Raw genomic sequence first — 20,307 nt, forward strand, 5'->3', positions numbered from 1 at the left:
ATGTAACAGATGATCAGTGGGGGTGCTGGGTGTCTGATCCCTACAGATCTGATACTGATGACTTATCCAATGGATAGTAGAAAGTGTAAAGTGAAAACAGCACCAACGTACCATCCAGACTCCTTCAGGAATGCCTCAGCCAATCAACGACCATGGATCGTTATTGATCGCTCCATAAATAGTCCAAACAAAATTGATAGCAGCATATCCTTAAAAAGTTCTTTATTCAAGTTGGCTCCATATAAATGTACTAAAAGTGCCAAAGATAGTTCAGCGTTTGGACTACATCGTAGTCTTTATCAAGCTTGATAAAGACTACAATGTAGTCGAAAAATTGCACTATCTTTGGCTCTTTTTGTACATTTTTATGGACCCAACTTGAATAAAGAACCCTTTAAGGATATGCTGCCATCGATTTTGTTTGGACTATCCAATGGATAGGTCATCAATATCTTGATTCCTAGAACACTCCTTTTATCTAGGCCTTTATGCTACAATATTGGCATAAAAAAGTTGCTAATTTTGTTGCACACAATATTTGTGGCAAAATTAGTGAAGTTTGACCTTTCATGCCACTTTTCTAAAGTGTTGAGAAAAGGTGGTGTGGCAGGGGAGCAGGTAGGCCAGCAGGCCCGGAACATTCATCTTCATTCACCCGTTTTCTGGCATGAATAATGACAGAATTCTTCAGCATCTCGGAGACCCCCGTAGATTTAAGTTTGACTCGTGGCCTGTTGGACAGTGTGACAAATCTATGAGAAGCCTGCACCTCTACATGAATTTGACGCATCCTTCGGTGCAGAAGACGCCGGTCTTGATAAGTGTTCCACTATATGCTGGGTAACTCTTAGAGGAAAGTGTAGGAAGAATACATTCATGCAAATATTTAGTTTTGCTTAGTTATGGGCTACTTGCTTCCGAGTCTACTTTTTCTTTATGACAGGACATGGTGAATATGTCTCAATGGTAGTGGTCCAGGGCAATTTTACAGTGCACGCTCATCACACTTTGTGCTGGATCACAGTGCATTATTGCATGTTACTACTGCTAATATCAACCTACAATTGATATATTCATGATCACAACAAATCCAACACTGTTGCTCATTTGTGAAGGTGAACTTGCAGGTGCGTGATCGAGTATATATGCATGTGATTTCATGTTCCCATCAACCAGGCATAGTAGGTGGTAGGGTTGACCCTGCTGATTAAAACAATACCTGTTGTGGTGTTCCAGCGAAAAAGACATATTCTTTATGTAAATGAGGGTTCAGTGCACCAAGGGGCGTGGTCAGCACTGGAAAGCTAAGGTGCACTGGGCCGTGTCCCTCCATGCATTGAACTATTAAAGAATAAAATATTTTTTTCTTTGGAGAACCTCAACCAATTTTTTTACTAGACAGGTAGCATTTTAATCACCAAGGTCAAGCCTACCAGGCGGCATGGCAGGTTTGGTAGGTTTGATCCTGCTGACATGTGCGATATAACATTAGCAATAATAATACACGTAGTAAAATTGGATAATGGCAATGTGTGTTTTTACATATGTCAGACATTTTCACATGCAGTTATAAAAAACATCTACCCCACTGGATGCTTCTTTTTCAATTTACATTAAATATATGGGGTCTGATTTAATTACATCCATTTCTTTTACTTCTATTAAAGCAATTAAAATCTGCATACCATCATAGCTAAAAGCAATAAAAGCTCCTGATTATCAAATTAAATGGCATTTCAAACCGTGATAGCAAATAATTTTTATATGTCTTCATAGCCTCGAATACGCTACAGAAATTCTCAAAGAGGCTGTAAACAATTAGCTGCCGACCCCCATGGCTATGGATAATTATCAGTGAATCAGACAGCCCCCCAGCAACAGGATTTTTTTCAAGGCCTGCAGTTGTAGAAGACAGATAAGAGGGGAGATAGGACATTCCAGCACATACAGGTGTGCCTCCCTCCCCAGCAGCCGGATCTGCTCCCTGCAGCGGATGGTGCAATGCTCCAGCTGATAAGCCTTATACTTTGCTGAGAGATATCATACAGAAGCAGATCATTTAATCACTCAAGCAATTATAAGCTGCATCTAAGAAACAGAAATGGCTTATTAAAATCTTACATAAATGGGTTTTCTTTGCTTTTTACGGTTTCTTCATTAACTATTACATGGATTTATTCAGTTATTTGGAGCATGTGAATGAACCACTGCATATCTATATCATCCTTTATTAATTTTGTTAAGCTGGCCATACACAAGGCTAAAGTTGGCTGCAATGGGTGATTTCAGCATGTGGCTCTAAATCGGTAGAAGGATATATGCCATTGCTAGACACAATTAGATGGTTAACTGGTTCCGCCAAAATCAATGAGTTCTCCCAAACATTTGTCTAATTTCTATGATCCCCTTAACACTCAGTTTCAGGATTCTTCACAAGAACAATTTCAGTGGTTGCTATACTTAAAGAAGCACTTTTTATTTTACATACCGTATATATAATGCTTGTACATGCCCTCATCATCTCCCGCCTAGACTACTGCAACACTCTCCTCTGTGGCCTTCCATCTAGCACTCTCGCACCCCTCCAATCTATCCTCAACTCTGCTGCCCGACTAATTCACCTCTCACCCTATTACTCCTCTGCCTCTCCCCTCTGCTAATCCCTTCACTGGCTCCCCATTGCCCAGCGAATTCACTTCAAAGTACTAACAAATATATACAAGGCCGTCCATAACCTGTCCCCTCCCTACATCTCTGAGTTACTTTCTCGATACATCCCCACACGCACTCTCCGATCCTCACAAGACCTCCTTCTCTCCTCTCCTCTTATTGCCTCTTCCCACAATCGACTCCAAGATTTCTCCCGTGCATCCACCATACTCTGGAACTCGCTACCCCAAAATATCAGACTCTCACCTACAGTGGAATCCTTCATAAGAAACCTGAAAACCCACCTCTTCAGGCAAGCCTACAACCAGTGACCCTGCTGCCTGCATACCGCCATGACCAACTTCACCCGCACCTACTGTGTCCTTCTCCCATACCATGTAGATTGTAAGCTCTTGCGGGCAGGGCCCTCTCTCCTTCTGTACCAGTTTGTAACCCTTCTTGTTTATGATTAGTGCAATTGTCTGTATTATGTATGTATACCTCTTCTCATATGTACAGCGCTATGGAATGAATGGCGCTTTAATAATAAATAATACTGTTAACTCACCACCATTATTCTACCAGTGTCATTTGTTACACCCTAACTCAGTTGCATCCATACATTTTAAACTATTTCATTATGGGAACTTGGTCATGTCACCTCAAGTATGACCAGCAGCCCAGAGCTTGCTCTAATGCGTAAACAGGAACTTAGTCTCTCCCATGTTGCTGCCTTCCTGTAATTACAGGATGACATCAATACCAATCAAATGCCTTTTGGCACCTCTCGGGCACCGCCGTTCCCCACATTGTATATCTCTGTATTCTCCCACATTCTCCCATATCTAAAGGACAAGAAGCAGAGATATATAGTAGGTGAGTGTATACAGTGATTAGCTGCAGTTATATATAAACTTTCTGCCTGTACTATCTGTGTGTGCTGACTCTCCAGTGTAGTTCTATGGCAGTGGTGGTGAACCTATGGCACGGGTGCCAGAGGCGGCACTCAGAGCCCTCTCTGTGGGCACCCACACCCTGGAAAAAGTCTAAGGTGTACCAATATGCCTTATATTTTTCCTGCCATTCATCAGCGCAGGGCGCACTATGAACGGCACAGGCAGCACATTGAATGCAGGCAGGCTATTATAGCTAAATAATAAAGTACATGGAAGATTAACTATATTGATATTCAGGTTAAATTGATGTGTCGGCACTTTGCAATAAATAAGTGGGTTTTGGGTTGCAGTTTGGGCACGCGGTCTCTAAAAGGTTCACCATCACTGTTCGTCACATGGAAGAAACATGGAGACCCAGCAGTGTGAGGGGATAGCAGGCATATGTCACTTAGAGCAGTGCAATGTGGTGAGCATCCCCTATGTCTCTGCAAAGCCAGGAATAATAGGAAAAGTTGGATTCATTAGAAAAAGCATATCTGAGGCAAAGAAGCAATCAAGATGGAAGACAATCCACAAATTGCACATCAAATTAAACAGATATACACAAGACATATGCAAGAGCCTCTATCTTACCCTTTAATAGTGGCCTATCCTGCGCTATATAGGCAAAGGAAAAAATCCTGGGGTGCTTCTTTAAAGGTCATTTATGTTTATTTATTGGACTCACAGTTCAGACAGAAACCCGTCTGTGGGTATAATGTTATGACAGGTGGTATATATAATTTTCAGCAGTCACAGACTACTACCCCCAAAACATAGCCTTTATTATATATCATTAAAATAAAAAAATAAAAATAACCCTAGTAAATCCTCTGCACTTAGGGACACCGATAGGCAGGTGCGGGACAAATATAATATCCTATGGGCTCTGACCCTCAAATAGGCCCTAGCTCTATAATGCCCTGCCTAAGAACGGAATGGCCACCCTCATAGGGGCGATCCCGTATCAGGAACCTCCTGAGCGCCCTAGGATAGGGGAAAAGCTAACAGCTAGTATATGCTAACTGAAAAAATGTCACTACCACGATTAGTAGCTTAAAATACAAAATACTAAAAAATATATATACACAATCATAGATGTGTGACACAGTTCCCTGTAAGTGGATGAGGCACTGCATATAGTGGTCCTGTGTCACAGTGGCAGAGGTTCTCCTGGCGTTCGTGGTGCAGAGCGATGATTGTGTATTTTTACACTGGGCTCATGCAGCGAAGCGTTATCTGGGCTTTGCTGCTTAGTTAACTCCACCAGCTCTCCCGTATACCACTGTATACAGCGCCGAATTAATGTATAGGTGTATTTTCGTCTACTGCTGTCCACCTCGTGATTGATATATCAGGGGGTGTGGCACCTGTACAACAGTATCATCTAATCTTTACCTAGTGGACACGCAAGTAGCCGATTGGTTTATTTTCATTTTGAATAGTTCCCCGTCATTGGGAGAATATACCATATTAGTGAGCTGTTATTGACATCTGCTATATTTACTCCTTTGAGACTTACCATTTACAGTTTTGTTCTATAAACTGAAAATATCCTACTGGTTTACTTTAAGTATTTTCAGATCTAAGTCTTGATCCCCTGATGAGCTCAACTATGTATGGGTGAAACGCGTCGGGAGATGACGTGATAAAATAACACGGCATGTTTTTGCTATAATATCAATTTTAAAACTATCTATAATCAGGATCGGTTTACGGTAGTAAATTATTTTCTGCGTATATATATATATATATATATATATAATTTTATTTTTTTAGAATATATTGAGCTACTAATCGTGGTAGTGACATTTTTTCAGTTAGCATATACTAGCTGTTAGCTTTTCCCCTATTCAGGGGAGGTTCCTGATACGGGATCGCCCCTATCGGGGCGGCCATTCTGTTCTTAGGCAGGGCATTATAGAGTTAGGGCCAGTTTGAGGGTCAGAGCCCATAGGATATTATATTTGGCCCGCACCTGCCTATCGGTGTCCCTAAGTGCAGAGGATTGACTCATTTAAATCAATATTTTTTTCTTTCTTTGTTTTCTTTATGTTATCACTAGGTTTATTTGTTTTTATTTTATTTTAATGATATATAATAAAGGCTATTTTTTAGCTGTGGTAGTCTGTGACTGCTGATATTTATTTATTGGATATTTGTCTCCATATAGTCCCTATTGCACCTCGAATATCTAAATGCACTCATGTCCAGTTTGTAACACATCTATATCAGCAAAAACAACATTACAAGGACTTACCCTGTAGTTTCGACACGCAGGATTAAAAGCATTTGTTCCACAGACAAACAACGTTTCTTCATCCCTCTTTAGTAAAACCTTTATAAAATTATGACATTCATCCTATGGATAAGAGAACATGTATTTAGATAGTATACAACAGTATAAAACCTAATAATTGCTCTGATTTATCCACTCCTACACCGTGGTTCCACTAAGTCTATTTCGACTGGATCCTAGGTTTTACATGGCCTAGCATTTATAGCACTTTGCCTACATAGTACTGACAAGACTAACTGAATATATAAGATTTTGTATTCTTCATTTCATTACTGAATCCCATTGGGAATCGTTTCCCCTCTTCTCTAGGTTGGGGTCTGCTCTCTTATCAAAAGAAGATTGGAATGACCTATTTATCATGTTGGGGAATTCTGGTTACCTTTTATTATTTTACATTATGGCATCATAATCGCATTCAGGGGCAAGCACCTTTCTTAAGACTATTATACAGAATTCTTTTTAACATGATATTTTGCAATAAACAAATATCTATTGTGCAAATGAAAGTCACTGAGTTCATGTAAAAAGCAATTACATGGAAGCAGTGTGGGCTGTGATCCATAGCACATTGCAGGCTTCGACCACAGGTAACTGTCTGAGGGCTAAACCCTTGGTGCCAGTGAAAGAAATTGAAAACTGCCTACCTTATGCTTCCCCTTCATCCTGCAGGTGTCTACATCCGGCTGCTTAGATTTCCATGTCAGTTTCTGCAAACACAAAAGAGACATAAAAAATCAATCTTAGCCCCTAAGGCAGCGACGTCTTTGATTTTTAATGTCAGAGTTGAAGTGAGGAAACAAGCGGCAAGATAGAAGGTTATGTGTTGCATCTTCTGATTGTCATCTATGTAAAGTAGAACATAACGTCATGTTTAAAATGTCCGATGCTTCTTGTCCGACAGGTGAATAGACGCCGGGGTAATCCTACAGACCAGTCCTAGGGGACTTCTCCATTCACATAGACATAAACCTCATCTTACATTATTTACTGGGCGATGACAGGTCAAGGACTGATGTATATCAAAGGGAAAGATAAAGTTCTGTTCACCATAGGCACAGCAATATGCTAATGATGCATGCAGTTCTTGCAGGCCGTATAGAAGTCCCTGGGTAGACTTTCACGCCATCAGCATAATAAAACTGATAGAAGCATAAAGTTGAAAAAAGAGATACTCAGCATTCCACGAGCAGATTCCAAGTGCTTTGATGTAAGCTTTGGCACTAAGGCTAGGAGAACGGCACCTATGCATATTCAGGAGATTTTAAAGGATTCTTAGTTGGCAATAACATACCGTATCTCTGGTGACAGCACATAAAAAGTAAGTCACTTTCTACATGCACATTGGCACTTCCCAACATTGCGTGCCACAGTATCCTAGTAATAAGTACCAAAATGTGAGCAGTGCTGGGGTCCTAGGGTTCGAACCCGACCAATGATAACGTCTGCATGGAGTTTGTATGCTCTCCGTGAGTTTCCTCCCACACTCCAAAGACATACCGATAGTGAACTTGTATTGTGAGCCCCATTGGGGACAGTGTGTGATGCTAATGTCTGTAGAGCGTAATATAGTAGCAGTGCTATATAAATGTGTAAACTAATAAATAATCCTCTCAGCAATGGGACAATTGTTTGGATCCAACCAAGGAAAAGTTTACATTTCTCTTTTCCCATGTTCTCTTAAATTGATACTAACGAGAAATGAGGAACTACGTTGTGTGCATGTGTGTGGGGGGTATATATATATATATATATATTGTGTGTGTATATATATATATATATATATATATATATATATACATATATCAAAATACTGACAAAACAGAAAGTAAAGAAAGATGGAAAAAAAAGTGTAATTGTGAATTTTTAGCTTCATGTATCAGATTCCATTGAGTGTTGTGTTTTATATGAATATTGTAAGTATGTAATATACTGATAAATCATGTGCAATGCTGTTAGGAAGAACTGTGGGGCAAACCACATTACCATGGATTTGGGGAGTGCTGCTGTACCCACAAGCTCAGCAGGAACTGGGAGTATGGTGCACAATGTGGTTGAGCAAACACAGAAAAGTCTGGGCGAAGCGGCGAAGTCTGACAAAAGGCGAGTCCAACGTATATACATATAGTGCAAAGAAACGTATAGCTGCACTCAATGAAATTTTCTGATTTCTACATATGAATTCTTGCATGTGCTTCCCGAGCTTGCTTTTCTTTTGTAACATGAGAGATGATAACAGGTGGAATCGCATAGTGTCAGACCAAGGAGTAAAAGCCTTATGCAAAGAACAAAAATATCATCCGGACTGTCCTATGCAAATAACTGAACTGAAATGAATTCTACTAAATGCGCTTGTACTTTCTTAAATCTGGATTAGGAAGTATGGGGTTTGTTTGCCTTCTGGATCATATGCTTATCTCAGCCTTTGACTTAAACATACTTGATTTTGATAAATACACCTAACAATTAAAGTGGTTATCCCATGACTAATGTAAAATAAATGACAATCAGAGATCATATGCACATGACAATCTTTTTCTAACAAAGCTAGAACCAGCCCTGTACCTCACATGGATCCAGAGATCTCCACATTCATTGCTCTGCTAGATTTATATCAAGCTGACAGCTCAAGGGGAGTGTCTTCTCTGCTGCAGCTCAGGAGGTGTGTCCATGCTCTCCCTATCACAGTGCACGGGGGGTGTCCATGCGCTCCATATCACAGCTAAGGGGGCGTGTCCATGCTCTCCCTATCACAGCTCAGGAGGCGTGTCCATGCTCTCCCTATCACAGCTAAGGGGGCGTGTCCATGCTCTCCCTATCACAGCTCAGGGGGCGTGTCCATGTTCTCCCTATCACAGCTCAGGAGGAAGTCGGAGGATGAAACTGAGCATGTGCGGCCATCTCAGTGAGCAGGACAAAGAAATAAGAAAACAAACAAAAGGTGGCGCTATACAGATGCATTTTATTGAATAACTCAGTAGCTATGTTTAGATTATTTAGATGCAGGTGCCGGTTTGAAAACTGTAGAATATTTTTCATGGGACAATCCCTTTGAGCTCATACATGGCACTTCACTTCAGCTTTCCTGCAGTCCAGATGTTACATGAATGTGAATAAGATATGTTGCTTGTTGTGTTATTTTTTCATAGAATTTTTTTTTTAACTATGGTTTATTATTTTTTAACAGGGTATATTATCTGTCATGGCTAGTTTTGCAGCAGTTCTTCAATAATATCACTGTGAATGACGGATAGATTGATGGACAGATAGACTGGTAGTCATAGTGGGGAGGGGTTATAAAAGGGTATCTTTACCTCTGCTAGACCAAGCACATTTATGGATTACACATAAAACCCACTGATTTCAATGGGCAACACTTCAATAATACTTCATTCCGTACATATCAATAAGGGTTTTCACAGCAGAACACTCGTTGATTTTCTTATTTTTATCAGCTTACTTATATTTTATTAGCTTATTACTGTTATTTTGTGCACTTGTGATAAAAGAGGTATTGTGAAAACTTGTCAACAAAAACTATATCTGCTGATTGTAGTAAGGTCGTCAGAAAATAACAATGATTTTAGCCAATCATGGTATGGCTTTGTGACCTACCCTAACATAATCTGGCTTGAAGCCCTACTTGTCCTAAACATTTTTTTTTTTTCGTGCAGTTATCTGTAGGAGGGCTTGTTTTTTGTGGGACAAGTTGTACTTTAAAATTGTACCATTGAGTGAAAATTCTAAATGAGGTAGAATTTAAAAAATGCAATTCCACCATTGTTTTATGGGATTCATTTTTACAGAGTTCACAGAGGTAAAAATGACACATTACCTTTATTCTGCAGGTCAATACGATTACAGCAATACAAGATTATATACTTTTTGTTATGTTTCTTTGCCTTGCCATATTCTGACATTTCTAAGGTTTACATTTCTGTTTATGGAGCTGTGTGGGCTCATTTCTTGTGCGGTGATCTGCATTTCGGTATTATGACTTTTTGATCTCTTTTTATTCCATTTTTTGAGGAGGTGAAGTGACCAACAACAGCTATTTGGCTATTTTTATTTTTATTGTTATATTGTTCAAAACGTATACAAAATGGGGAAAGGTGGGTGATTTAAAAATGTTAATTCTTTTGCTTTTATTTTTTATATTACATTTTTTTTATTTATTTATTTTTACTATATGTTTAGACCTCCAAGTGGACTTCATCATGCAATTATCAGATTGCTTCTGCTATAGAATGCAATGCTTTACCATTGTAGTATATGGGGAAATTGATATGTTCTTATTGAGCCCTATCTGAAGCAGGGCTCAATAGGAACTTAACTACAGCAGGCCTGGGAGCCTTCAGAAGGCTCCTGAATGCTATAGCAACCAAAAGGCTCCAGGGATCTCATTGCAGGGGGCTGCTCTGTCACCAGGAGCTCCCAGTTATTAACACCTCAGATGCCATGATGGCAATTGGCCATGGCATCGGAGGGTTTGAATTCTGTGATCAGAGTTGTCCCCCATCACGGGCAGTGGCGGCAAATGTCTGTTGTGTACATATGCTCAGCTTCTTTAAAGACTCGACTTTTACCATAAATGTATGGTGGATATTGGGAAGGGGTTAAAGTACTGTATTAGATGTGAGCCAGTAGAAGTGAAAACTCCTAACTTAATCTAAAATATATATGTGTTTTCTGAATTTTACATTTTTGGTTCATTTCAATATGCCTCTATGCGTCTACAGTGTAATTCAGTAGATAACCAAAGTTGAAGGTAAATCAGCAAAAGAAACATGTACTAAGACAACCACTTATTAACTGTGAGAGTTTGCTAAAACACTGTGAGAGATTGCTAAACTGGCTGCTTGTGTTTTAAGTAAATGTTAAAAGCATAATGCATCTGCATAACGCAGCTGGATGAAAGCCATTTGATGGATAATCCTGCAGAGATTCAGAGACATTTCCATAAAATGCACAGGATAAACCCGTCTTCGCAAACGCAGGTACAGTATTAAATAACTGTGTTTTTTTTTTTCCAATTTTCAAAGGTGTTTTGTCATGGAGTTTGATGGGTACAGCCAGTATGAAAAGGCATCCTATGGGGAGTGAAATACTAAATATAAAAATTGTCTGTCTCTTTTTAAGTTTAGAAACTGTGCACAAAGTGCCTCAAACCTTGCTCTAACTTCTTAAAGTCGAGAGTCACTGGATTTAATATGGGATGCAAAATTTAACATTTTTTAAGCCCTTCTAATTGTGTAAGCACTAATATGTAAGATACGTGATGTCATTTATTCACAGATTTAATGCTTAAAACACATCAATAGTTTTACATTTTTAAATTATTGATTTTAGTAGATGAATTTAACATTACTGTATTAATATGAAGAAGAAGAAGCTCCTATGTGGTGTCTCAGTAATACGGTAGGATATGCCACAGTTTGCGCTTCTGCATACTATATATATCAATATGGCCCCATAAACTTAGGTATAAGAGTGTTGGGCGAGAATATTCGAATAGCGAATATTAATCGCGAATATCGGCACTTCGAGAATTTGCAAATATTTAGAATATAGTGATATATATTCGTATTCGCGAATATTCTAGATTTTATTTTTCATCAGTAACCTCCCTTCTTGCTTGTGGCCAATGAGAAGGCTGCAATGTCTTTGTCTGAGCTTAGCAACATCCCTAGCAACCAATAGGAAAGTTGCCTACCCCTTACTATATAAGAACCTCCCCAGCAGCCCTTGTATGCAGTATTTTGCAGATCTGAGAGAGACAGCAGTGTTATTGCTGTGCTCTCTGCCTTCCTGTGTCATTACATTAGATAGTTAGTTAGATAGCTTATATATATATTACAGATAGTTAGTTAGCTTATATATATAATACAGATAGTTAGTGGGAGATAGTCAATGTAGGTTATATCCTGATACAGTGTAGCTGATAGGTTCTGCTTCCATACGTACATACATAGTGCTGTGATGTCACAAGTTCACAACAATACTTAGTGCACCAATCACTAATAAGTAGTCAGACCTGTTAAAATGTGAAGTTACTCGTATTGCGCCAAAATATTTGCATCATTAGTGCCGATTTTGCAATCGCGAATATATTGGAGCACTCTATCTGCATATAAAGCTATTGTAATGTTCTGCTGTGCCAACCATTTTCTCCAGTCTCAGGAAACTTCTAGCAGCTTGAAAAATTTAGCTATAGTGACCCGCGCTTGTATTTCACGCGCATTACGGGAATATAACATTGCTGATTTTTCGCGATCAAAAAAATTATCTCAAATTCGCGAATATATGACTACCATTCTACCAAATATTTGCGAAATATCGCAAATTCGAATATTGCTCCTGCCGCTCATCACTAATGTATAACACACAGCTTGTATACAGCCATAATACAGCTCATGAACCTCCTTGAAATGCAATAGCTTAAAGGGGTTCTCACTTCTGTAAATGACATTTATCATGTAGAGAAAGTGAATACAAGGCACTTACTAATGTATTGTGATTGTCCATATTGCCTCCTTTGCTGGCTGGATTCATTTTTTCATCACATTATATACTGCTCGTTTCCATGGTTACAACCGTCTGTGATCCAGTTTCGGTGGTCGTGCTTGCACATTATAGGAAAAAGCACTAACCTGTGTGCACTCCAACGGTCCTGACCACCAGAGAGGCCGGTGTTTTTTTTATAATGTTCAAGCACGACCACCGCTGCTGGATTGCAGAGTGGTCACAACCATGGAAACAAGCATTGTATAATGCAACCGAAAAATTAATCCAGCCAGCAAAGACAATATGGACAATCACAATACATTAGTAATTGGCTTGTATTCACTTTATCTACAGGATAAATCCCATTTGCTGAAGTGAGACAACCCCTTTAAAGAAGACATGTAACCTCTCCTAAAATGTATGTCTTACTAGCTACTTGCATCCTTCATGTGACACAAATTCTGGAGCATCCATTCTTATAACTTTGTTTTATGCAATTCCTTGATTATTCCTGCTAGAAGTTATGAATAATTTGCAAGCAGTATGCCATGAAGGTCCAGATGGGTGTTACCATCTGGGGGTTTGTCTGACACTGGCAGCACTGATTGGTAAAGTCAGACTATGCAAGGACACACCTTAACTAGCAGCACACATCTGGAACTTCTCTGCAAACTGCTAGTAATTCATTAATAGCTTCTAGTAGGAATAATGAAGGAATAGTACAACATAGAGTGATAGGAATAGATGTTTTAGGATGTTATTACATGGGTTATGCAAGTAGTTACTAAACCAGACAAGCCAGGAGAGGTGACAGCTCCTCCTTAAAGTGGTTTTCTGGGATTTTAATATTGATGACCTATCCTGAGGATATGTCATTAATGTTAAAATCCCAGAAAACCCCTTTAAATAAGAGTACCTGTGTACTGAAACACACAAATATTACTCACTTCAAGTTCATAGGAAGGAGCCATCCTATTGATATGAATGGGACGGCTTGTAATTACACTGGCTCACCACTGTGCTGTTGACGGCGAGCAGGTAAACAAACAAGAGAAGGCTGCGCGGTCTTCCCTTCAAGCAGCTGATCGGCGGGGGTGCTGGGTGTCAGACCCCTGCCGATCTGATATTGATGACCTATATTAAAATCCCGGAAAACCCCTTTAAGAATGCCTGTGTATGGAAACACACAAATATTACTCACTTTATTGAAATAAATTTCTTCTGTGTTCGAAGTGTCCAGGTCTATCGTGTAGATGTGGTCCCTAGTAATAAAAGAACATTTTTAATATGACACAAATTATATTTTAGCAAGACAAGTATTAGGGTTCATTCACACGTCCGTATGTGTTTCCGCAAAATACGGACACCGGCAATGTGCGTTCCGCATTTTGCCGACCGCACATCACCGGCACTCTCATAGAAAATGCCCTTTCTTGTCCGCAATTGCGGACAAGAATAGGACATGTCCTATTTTTTTGCGGAACGGATGTGCGGATCCGGAAGTGCGGGTCCGCAAATGCGGATGCGGACAGCACGTTTCGGCCTCATTGAAAATGAATGGGTCCGCACCTGTTAACAACATTGCAGAACAGATGCGGACCCATTTTGCGGACGTGTGTATGGACCCTTAATATTGTTTTTTTTTATGCCAAAACAATGGCGTAGCAGATTTGATAAATGCCCCTCTATATGTACCAAAAACACAATAAATGCTATAGATTAAATAAATGATCAATTTATATTTAAAGCTCATTTGATTCAGCAGGCAGTAACATATATACAAGTAGGGTTGAGCGAATCAAAGTATCCAAAGCGGACTTCTATCCGAATTACCTCATGCTTATTTATAATAATAAGCTTATAATTAATTTTCGCTGAAATTGCGTTAAAAAAAACTAAAACATACTCACCTCATCTATTTGAGCCTGACCATCTTGATTGAAGACCCAGTGTGAAATTTTGTGCACAGTGATGTATGACATACCCACGCCAGCCAGCGTGATGTCATCATCACGCACCGTGAGAGATTTAGCGTGGGATCTTCAATCAAGATGGTCAAGGAGGCCTCTTCATGCTCAGGAGTTGTCTCACTTCAGCAAATGGCATTTATCATGTAGAGAAAGTTTATACAAGGCACTTACTAATGTATGGTTATTATCAATATTGCCTCCTTTGCTGGCTGGATTCATTTTTTCATCAGATTATATACTGTTGTTTCCATGGTTACATCCACCCTGTAATCCAGCAGTGGTGGTAGTGCTTGCACACTATAAGAAAAAGCGATGGCATTTTTGGTGGCTGGGACTATGGAATGCACATGGCTAGTAATTTTTCCTATACTGTGCAAGCATGACCACCACTGTTGGATTGCAGGGTCGTCATAACCATGGAAACGAGCAGTGTATAATGTGATGGAAAAAGGAAGCAATATGAATGAGAATACATTAATAAGTGACTTATATTAACTTCCTGTACATAATAAATGCAATTTGCTGAAGTGAGACCCTTTCACTCCTAAAAGCCCTATTTAATCTCAGATGCCTCAATCAGCGAAGAACGCAGCATCTGAAGCGTTCAATGATCGGGGCAGCACAATCACCGTTTTTGCTACTTACAAAGAATTGCGCTTCATGATGAAGTAATTTGTTACAAACCGAATTTCTTTGTGGAATTCGGTGACGCAACCAAATCAAATTTTTGTAAACTTTGCTCAACACTACCCACAAGTATAAAATGGTGCTTACTATACCAATGTCCAAAGAACAATACAGTAGATTAATTGTGTCCAGTTGTATAGAGCATATTAAGAATATGTCCTTCCAATCTAATAGCTCCATATAAAATTATCAGAATAAAGTAATAGTTTGGCCATCCTCAGACTAGTATCCTGCAGTCTGGAGATTTCTCCCTAGGTCTGATGAAACATTTGCCCACTCACGTCCTCTAGTATCTGGAATGGTCATTAGCAGATCTAGCATTTGATCTAAGACTGAACAAATAATTACTATGAACATTTTTTACACTTTTATCTAATAATGTTGATCTAATCACGGCCGCGATATGACTCCATTGAGATCAATGAGAAGAGGTGCAGATGTTCATGCATGCAAGCTACCACAGAGAAGCCAATTCATTTATCAGTGGAGACCCAAATATAGAATCAAGGCTGTCTATGGCAAGCTGTATAACACTTCTCACGTTGTACTTGTTCCTATAGTAACTTTTTCTTAAGGCTGTGGAATAAATTTGAAGAACTGGCTTTAAACAGGTTAATAGGGAGCATCTGGGAGCAAAGCTAGTAGTCCATTTACATTTTGAACCACGTGCCAAAATAACTAGAAATAAGTTAAGGATTTCCAACAACTACTTAACGCTTGTGGCTAAATTCTTTTGTAATTAGGTTTTGTTGTCTGCCAAATGTTGCAATATGGAGTGTTCTGGATTTGCTAAAGAAAAGAACTTCTGTTTGCTTCCTAGGAGCTGGACGCTGCACTTTATCATGCAGTTCACTTTAATGGCTAAACCACAGTCTGGGTCATTAGAAGAATAACATTCGCTTTCTACTTAATTTGCTGTGCCCATTTTCTTCTTCTGCAGAGCCATGCTGTACCACAACAGATAAAATAATCAGGCCGACCGTTTTTAGCTAAATGCTACAAAGTGAGCATTAATGGGCGCCCCCTCCATGTTGTCTGGGCTCTGCCTTTCCAGTGTTAATTGACGGTTTTCATTTTTGTTCTTACATTGTGCTTGACTGAATCAGAATTAAAAATCTGTCACAAAGCTGCAATATAGGTCTATTCACTTGGATACCTCAAAATTGCCAAGGAATCCTCATTAATATGGCCATATTGAGAAGATCTGAAGACCTTTCTGCTTGGTTTGCTCTCTCACATATTGCTAAGTCCAGTCTGTGACATAAGCAGCCCCGTCTCAATGAAACCTAATAACAGTATAATTGCACTTCCCATCTCTGTTTGCTAATGCAGTCAGAAGCCTCCATTCCTGGTTTACTAACAAGAGTCTTTTCCGTTCTCAACAAAAAGACTTTGTTTTGCCCAAACACGAAGTTCCATAAATTGTATGCAATAAACTAGCTTTTTAATTCCGCTTCTTTAGCACAAACAGAAACAAAAATTCTCCCTTTACACATCTGTCGAGCATTGCCAGATTTTGTTACCATGACATAGACTTTCTCAGGAAGACTATTCTGCTGGAAGACTATTCTCCTGGCTGTCTGTGACCCATGACCACCCCTATAATGTATGTCTACAGGAGTTGTGCTGCAACAGCTGCTTAACCAACAAGCCTGAAGCTTCCTGAAAGGGTGTGAATCTTTTGACATGTGGTCCTGTTCACAGTGGGAAACCATTTGGAGCTTTAGGCTAGGTGGGTGTTCAGTGTGTTAGTGCAAATTCTTCTGTTTTAACCCATTCATTGCTCATTGTGGCATTCACATATTTAAAATAATAGTGAAACTTCTAGGAAGGAGGGCAATTAGATCAGGCCATTGGTCGATATTTATTAAGTTCAAATGGCTAAATTAAATGGCAAAAAGAACATTTGTTCACTCACTGGGTTACAGTCAATTTCCAGTTAACTTTTTTCTTATGAAGCCGGTTCTTGTACTGGTTCGGGACAATGATCAAGTATGGTAAAGATTAGGCATATTTTGTTCCTGGCTAGGAGGTCAACTCTTTATAGAGTAGACTCAAAGGGAAGGGGGGGGGGGGTTATCAAAACTGGTGCAAGGGAAAACTGGCTTAGTTGCCCCTAGCAGGTGCAAGGGAAAACTGGCTTAGTTGCCCCTTGCAACCAATCAGATTCCTCCTTTCATTTTCCAAAGGAGCTCTTAAGTTTTCCCTTCCACCAGTTTTGATAAATCTCCCTGATAAAGGGTTCTCTTGAAATGATTAAAAAAAAAAAAAAAAATGTAATGTTGGCTGAATCCACCAGTTTTGACATGACCATCTGCCTATCTTATATGTATAAGGTCATAAGGTCTGTGCTTACTCTATGGAAAGAAGGAATGGGCCTGTTGAAATTCAACACCCAATTATTTAAATCTCAAAGGGAGATAAGCCACCGATGGAGGTGTCTGGTAGTCTTACACCTGTAGAAGATTCATGCCTCTTGGGCTACTTAGATGCACCAAATTACATTGCCAACTGGTTATAATTCCAATAAAATTAGGTTGTATGTTATTACAAGGAAATGTCAATAGATTCTAAACTCTAGGAAAAACAATTAAAGGGGTTATCGGGGAATTTAATATTGATGACCTATCCTCAGGATAGGTCATCAACATCAGATTGGCAGGCATCTGACTCTTGGCACCCATGCCGATCAGCTGTTTGAAGAGTCAGCTACACTCATTGGAGCTCCAGTGAGTGCTGTGGCTCCTTCACTGCTTACCAAGCACAGCACTGGACATTATATCGCATCTGTGCTTGGTAGTGCAGCTCAGCTCCATTCACTTGAGTGGAACTGAGCTACACTGAGGCCATGTGACCAATGTACGGTGGTGTCACTCGCCTAGAAAGATACCTAAGTGCTCACAAATCGGCACGGCATCTTCTAACAGCTGATTGGCAGGGGTCTCAAGTGTCGGTCCACCGCTGATCTGATATTGATGTCCTATCCTAAGGATAGGCCAACAATAACAAATTCCTGGAGAAACCCTCCAATATTATCTTATGGCAGGAGAACCATAAGGTAATTATTCTAACATATAAGTATGCCAATGAGGAAAACAGTATTGAAATCATCTAAGGGCAAATTATTGAATGCCTAGAAAGACAGTGAAATTGTGTTAACATTATTTTCATGCTTCAAGCAACACTGTAGGCTTAAAGCTAACATGGATTTTTGAATTATTACTTTATCTCTCAATTGAGTGCAGATTGTATGTTTTGTTAAAAAAAAAAATAGATAAATCCATATGCATGATTGACATGAACATCTCAGCTGGTAAATAATCATCTATAAATTACATTTAAAGGCCGGTAATTAGAACAAACCCGTATCGTCGCATTTATTCTAGTCTGCTAACACAATTCGAGCAAATGTTATCACCTCTATTGTCTGCTATGGTAATTAACCAGGTTCTTTTAACTGGTGCAGTATTCTGCAATAGAAGTGGTAAGAGCAGTGAGACGAAACCGCACCCTGTGATAATGAGACGAATATCATGCCAGTTAAAACTCTAAAGCTCACAGGAGATAAAAGGAGATAGATACTTCAATATAAATGCCACAGTGATGGGGATGATCTGTGCGCATCTCTAACTTACATCTTGTAATGGAAAATAAAAAAAAGTTGTGTCAAAGGAAGATGCCTGCAATAGCCAATCAAAAGAAATGTCTCCTATGTCTACAATGGCATAATGAGGTCCCAGAAGCTGCATGAGGTCTATCAGATCTCATCCACACATTCCTGGACAGTGGTAGACAAACAATGGAGTTTTGCAAGGGATAGATTTTTTTATTTTATTTTTGGGCAACAACAAGTCGTTAGGAATCAACTCTAGTGAATGAAAATAAGAAGCAGGAAATTGTGTATTTTTTTTCCATTATGCCTTAAAAATCTAGCAATAACACAGCAGACTCATTGTATCAACATTAAAATTTCACATCTTCCACTTCTGAAGGGGTTTATACTGATGACCTATCCCCAGGACAGATCATCAGTATGTGATCGGTGGGGGTCTGACTCCCAGGACCAGCTGTTTGAAAACGCCGCAGTACTCTTGTGAGCACTGCGGCATCCTCCACGCAGCTTGCCAAGCACAGCAATGTACATTAGATAGCTGCTATGCTTCGTATCACAGCTCAACCCCATTCACTGAATGTGAGGTCACTAGCCGTGGCCCCTTTAAACAGCTGATGGGCGGGGTTTCCAGGGATCGGACCATCACCAATCAGATCCTGACAGGTCAACAGTATAAACCACTTGGAAAGTCCCTTTAATTAGATTCCAAGACAGTATACGCAATGGCTACTTTGCAATAAGGAAAATATTAAATGTATTTGGACATTAGTCTTCATTGACTAGGTAAACTCCAATACAACTTGGTGGTTGAGCAAATATAGGATGCAATATATAATTAAAATTTGCTTGGCCAAGCAGTGATGTAAGACAAAGGGTTTACCAACCTAGCAGCTATGTACAGTGTCCGATTCATTATCATGATCTGTTGGATATCCATTTTGTGCTTCTGTGTGTTGTTTCTTCCTGGTTTGTGCCCCACAAATACCGGATACTGTTTTGTATCTGCAAGGAAATAAATGTAGCAAAGGGTCACGCAAAAACGTATTTCTTTGTCAATGTTCTAGTACAGACCTTAAGACTTTCCATATACAGAACTGACCATGTTTCGTGATGTCATGTACGGTGCTAACAATTGAAAGGCGACACACTGGAAATTTAAGAATCTCCACTGAACAATACATCAAAAGGAAATTGCTCTCAAGTAGTAATTCACACTGGATTTCACAAAAATTTAAGGAGCTTAAGGGTTTCATGGATCAGCTTTCTTGAAAACCCCTTTAACCCATAACAATTATTTAAGATTTATGACTAGAAACCTAAAACTAATAGTTTGATAAATGACATATGCTGAAATATTCCAATTTAGGAAGTGTACATGTCTTTTACAGTTAGTTTAAGAAAAATATATTATAAATTAAATAGAGGCATGATTGTGTTATAATCCATATACTTTTTGTACTTTGTTAGGCCGAGGGTAATTTTATTAAAAGGGCCAAAGGGGTATAACATTGATCAAGTTACACAAAATTCATGTAAATGATTTTTGTATTTATTGTAAATATTTGAGAAAAAAGAATCAGATTTCATTACATACTCTAAATACAGGAGCGTTCCTAAAGTTACAAAGTTATAAGGCTGACTTCAGATGCGGAT

General features: G+C 39.3%; 1 protein-coding gene across 6 annotated transcripts in view; it reads right to left on the minus strand.

Moving 5' to 3' along the window:
• SEMA6A (semaphorin 6A) overlaps positions 1-20,307 on the minus strand; it is a 219,565-nt gene that overhangs the window by 117,491 nt on the left and 81,767 nt on the right. For all 6 annotated transcript variants that reach the window (XM_040421665.1, XM_040421666.1, XM_040421664.1 and 3 more), the window contains exons 3-6: positions 19,539-19,656; positions 13,586-13,646; positions 6,528-6,590; positions 5,845-5,946 (exon numbers count right to left, since the gene is read on the minus strand). In XM_040421665.1, coding sequence (XP_040277599.1) covers positions 5,845-5,946; positions 6,528-6,590; positions 13,586-13,646; positions 19,539-19,656 — 344 coding nt within the window. The remainder of the gene's footprint in view (positions 1-5,844; positions 5,947-6,527; positions 6,591-13,585; positions 13,647-19,538; positions 19,657-20,307) is intronic.

The sequence above is a fragment of the Bufo bufo genome, chromosome 2, assembly GCF_905171765.1.
Source record: "Bufo bufo chromosome 2, aBufBuf1.1, whole genome shotgun sequence".
Lineage (NCBI taxonomy): Eukaryota > Metazoa > Chordata > Amphibia > Anura > Bufonidae > Bufo > Bufo bufo.